The sequence below is a fragment of the Larus michahellis genome, unplaced genomic scaffold, assembly GCF_964199755.1.
Source record: "Larus michahellis unplaced genomic scaffold, bLarMic1.1 SCAFFOLD_34, whole genome shotgun sequence".
Lineage (NCBI taxonomy): Eukaryota > Metazoa > Chordata > Aves > Charadriiformes > Laridae > Larus > Larus michahellis.
The window spans coordinates 1,048,458-1,051,816 of record NW_027436399.1 but is presented as its reverse complement, the minus strand read 5'-3'; the positions used below and the strand labels follow the sequence as shown (position 1 = coordinate 1,051,816).

Below are 3,359 nucleotides of genomic sequence, written 5' to 3'. Positions count from 1 at the left end.
GCTTCTGTCACACCGTGTAATCAAAGGGACAGGCCATGAAGAGAGGGGAGGGTGAGGTAGCACACAGGCTGTTCCTGGAGACACACACGGCACTGTCAGGGCGCTGGCAGGGCTGCTCAGAGACACGAGTCCTTCCCTGGCACGGGCAGAGGCCCTGCAGCAGACTCCATGGCCTCCTGTTGCCACTCCCAGAGGCCGGCAGCACCTCAGCCCCGCGCTGTGTCTCCCTGCTCGGCACCTCTCTGAGATGCCCCACGGCGTGAGGAATGGACACAGGGACCTGGGGTCAAGGAAGCCCATCCCAGTGCTGCATTCAGGGGGTTTCCCAGGGGACGTTACTCTCCAATGAAGGGACACTGCCTGTCCCACAGCACTTTCGGGCATTTCTAAGAACAGCTGCTGGTGTTTGTGCTCTCTCGGGTTCATGTCCCCACATGCACACGGTGTGCATGCCGAAATCTCCTCTGAACCATGCAAACAGGGACTTCTGACCTCGTTATTCGGTGTCTCTCCACAGGCAGACAAACATCCTCTCTGGGCTTGCGTAGGCGTCCAGTTCTGCAAATGGTGGTTTCAGGTGTCTGTTCTGTGACGATTGCCCTGGGACAGCTTCCCCGGGGTGTCCAGCAAACAAAGGCACAGACCAGACCCCGCTCTGCTGGTCCTTCAGTTCTGTCCCTGGAGGTGTGGCTGTGCAAGGACACTGTTGTGTGTGCCCTCACCCTGCACACGCACACTCTTTACCTCTTTACTGGGCATCCCTCACCAGGGCACGTTTGAAGGAACGCTCTTGACAGCAACTGTGGAAGAAGACCTGATCCTTCCTGCGCTGCCCTGAGCAGATCCCCTTTCATGGTGGAAACTCTGTTATGCAGACGAGCTTTTTCTCAGAGGTGCCCATTGCTTCTCCTTGCCTGTGATCACAGAGCTGCTACACAGCAGCACCATGACCAAGCTGCCAGAGCACTCAGGCCTTAGATCAACACAGGGGCTCAGAAGGCGAGTGTGGAAGTGAAAATAGAGCAGCCCCGCAAAGAACAAGTGCTGGTGCTCTGCAAGTACTGGGATTCTTTCCCCTCCTCCTCGGCGCTCAGGCTCTACCCCTGCAGCTCCAGAAAAGGCCTGAGAAGAAGGATTTTGGGCATGACTCTGTGAGTCTCAGAAATTTGGATAGATAGGTAGTAAAAAAAAAATCTCAAATAATGACATTTATTTGAGGACAAAAGTATATAATTTTTTAAAAAAAAAAAGTAAGAAAAAGCCAAAAACCCTCAACCAAACCTAACACACAGTTACCTAACCCCTAACCAAAGCTACAGAAGACGGGCTTGGCGTATAATGAATTACATTATGAGTGATTTGCAGGAGACAGTTTATTGCTGCAGAAAATAACCTGGTCATTAATTTCCAGAGGGCATCCTTGAGCTCCTGGTTCCTCATGCTGTAGATGAGGGGGTTCACGGCTGGAGGCACCACGGAGTACAGCACAGCCACCACCACATCCAGGGATGGGGAGGAGATGGAGGGGGGCTTCAGGTAGGCAAACACGGCAGTGCTGACAAACAGGGAGACCACGGCCAGGTGAGGGAGGCACGTGGAAAAGGCTTTGTGCCGTCCCTGCTCAGAGGGGATCCTCAGCACGGCCCTGAAGATCTGCACATAGGACAGCACGATGAAAACAAAACAACCAAAGCCAAAACAGACACTAACCACAAGAAGCCCAACTTCCCTGAGGTAGGACTGTGAGCAGGAGAGCTTGAGGATCTGGGGGATTTCACAGAAGAACTGGTCCAGGGCATTGCCCTGGCAGAGGGGCAGGGAAAATGTATTGGCCGTTTGCAGCAGAGCATTGAGAAACCCACTGCCCCAGGCAGCTGCTGCCATGTGGACACAAGCTCTGCTGCCCAGGAGGGTCCCGTAGTGCAGGGGTTTGCAGATGGCAACGTAGCGGTCATAGGCCATAATGGTGAGAAGATAAAACTCTGCTGCAGCACAGAAAAAGAAAAAAAAGACCTGTGCAACACATCCTTTGTAGGAAATGGCCCTGGTACCCAAGAGGGAATTGGCCATGGATTTGGGAAGAGTAGCAGAGATGGAGCCCAGGTCAAGAACAGAGAGGTTGAGGAGGAAGAAGTACATGGGGGTGTGGAGGCGGTGGTCACAGGCGATGGCGGTGATGATGAGGCCGTTGGCCAGGAGGGCAGCCAGGTAGATGCCCAGGAAGAGCCCGAAGTGCAAGAGCTGCAGCTCCCGTGTGTCTGCGAATGCCAGGAGGAGGAACTGGGTGATGGAGCTGCTGTTGGACATCTGCTCTTTCTTGGCATGGGGGCCTTGTCCAAAGGAGGAAAAAAACAGAAAAAAAATTAGGACAGACGCCTTATAGCAAAGACAGTCTCCTTTTCTGTGTGTTTTTGATTTTCTACCATCACGTCCGGTAACTGTTCTTTTTAGGGGAAGAAATCCTCATTTTTATGACTGAAAATGTGGAGTCTTAAGACAGGACAGGACACAGGGCTCTAATCTCTGTGGTTTAGTGCAGAGTCAGGAGAGCTGCAGTGTCCCTCAGTCTTTTTTCCGTCTGCCCTGCGCTTCTGCTTGTGCTGCCTTGAAGATGACTTCACACACAAATTCCTCTTAAAAAACAAACCCAAACAAATAACTGAACTCATATGGGAACAGCGGAGCACTGTTTGAACGGACAAATATACAAATTCTTCTCTTTCCCAAACCAGAGTTAGAGCTGTGATGGAGAGAGCAGGACACAACCCCTCACAGAGACAATCAAAGGACTCTGCGAGGAGAGTGCCGACCCCCAGGGAAAGGCTCAGCCCTCCCTAGGATCCCACAGGAGAGCTCTGCCTTTCTGGGGGCAGCTGGCAAGCCCAGCAGGACAGGCAAAGCAGAGAGTCTGGGGTCCCGGAGACGAGGTGTTCTGAGGGGAGAGTCAGCTCATTGCCCACCAAAGAACACCCAGAAGACGTCTCCAGTGAAGGACCAACAGAGAGATGCCTGAACGCCCCCTCCCCAGTGCGTGTTGGCAGTTTCCCCCAGCCCTTGCCCATGTCTCTGCTGCCTGGAGCTGCCCCTGCCAGGAGCTGCTGCTCTGTGCCCACGTCTCCTCCCTGTCCCTGCTCCCACAGCCCATCCCACCCGCTGGGGGCTCAGCTCTGCCCTGCAGACCCCTCCTGGCAGCAGGGCACTGCCCAGGGCCATCTCCCTCTTTGTGGCTCCTCAGGAGGAGAGGAGAGAAAGCCTGATGCTGGAAGCAAAGGTGCTGCTGGTGCTGTGTGTAGGGAGAGGAGGGGCTGAAGGCACTTTGTGAGCTTTCTGGCAGATCTGCTGATCCCTCAGTGGACCAG

The 3,359-nt window shown here is 54.1% G+C and overlaps 1 protein-coding gene across 1 annotated transcript; it reads right to left on the bottom strand.

The window, feature by feature from the left end:
• Positions 1-801: 801 nt before the first annotated feature.
• LOC141737313 (olfactory receptor 14J1-like) lies at positions 802-2,139 on the bottom strand. Its single transcript, XM_074571992.1, has one exon. It carries the CDS (start codon positions 2,137-2,139, stop codon positions 1,297-1,299), a length of 843 nt encoding a protein of 280 aa, XP_074428093.1. The 3' UTR covers positions 802-1,296.
• Positions 2,140-3,359: the final 1,220 nt, after the last annotated feature.

Bases quoted from the DNA above. Each gene is read 5' to 3' on its own strand.
- LOC141737313 (XM_074571992.1), bottom strand. From the start codon at position 2,139: ATGTACTTCTTCCTCCTCAACCTCTCTGTTCTTGACCTGGGCTCCATC.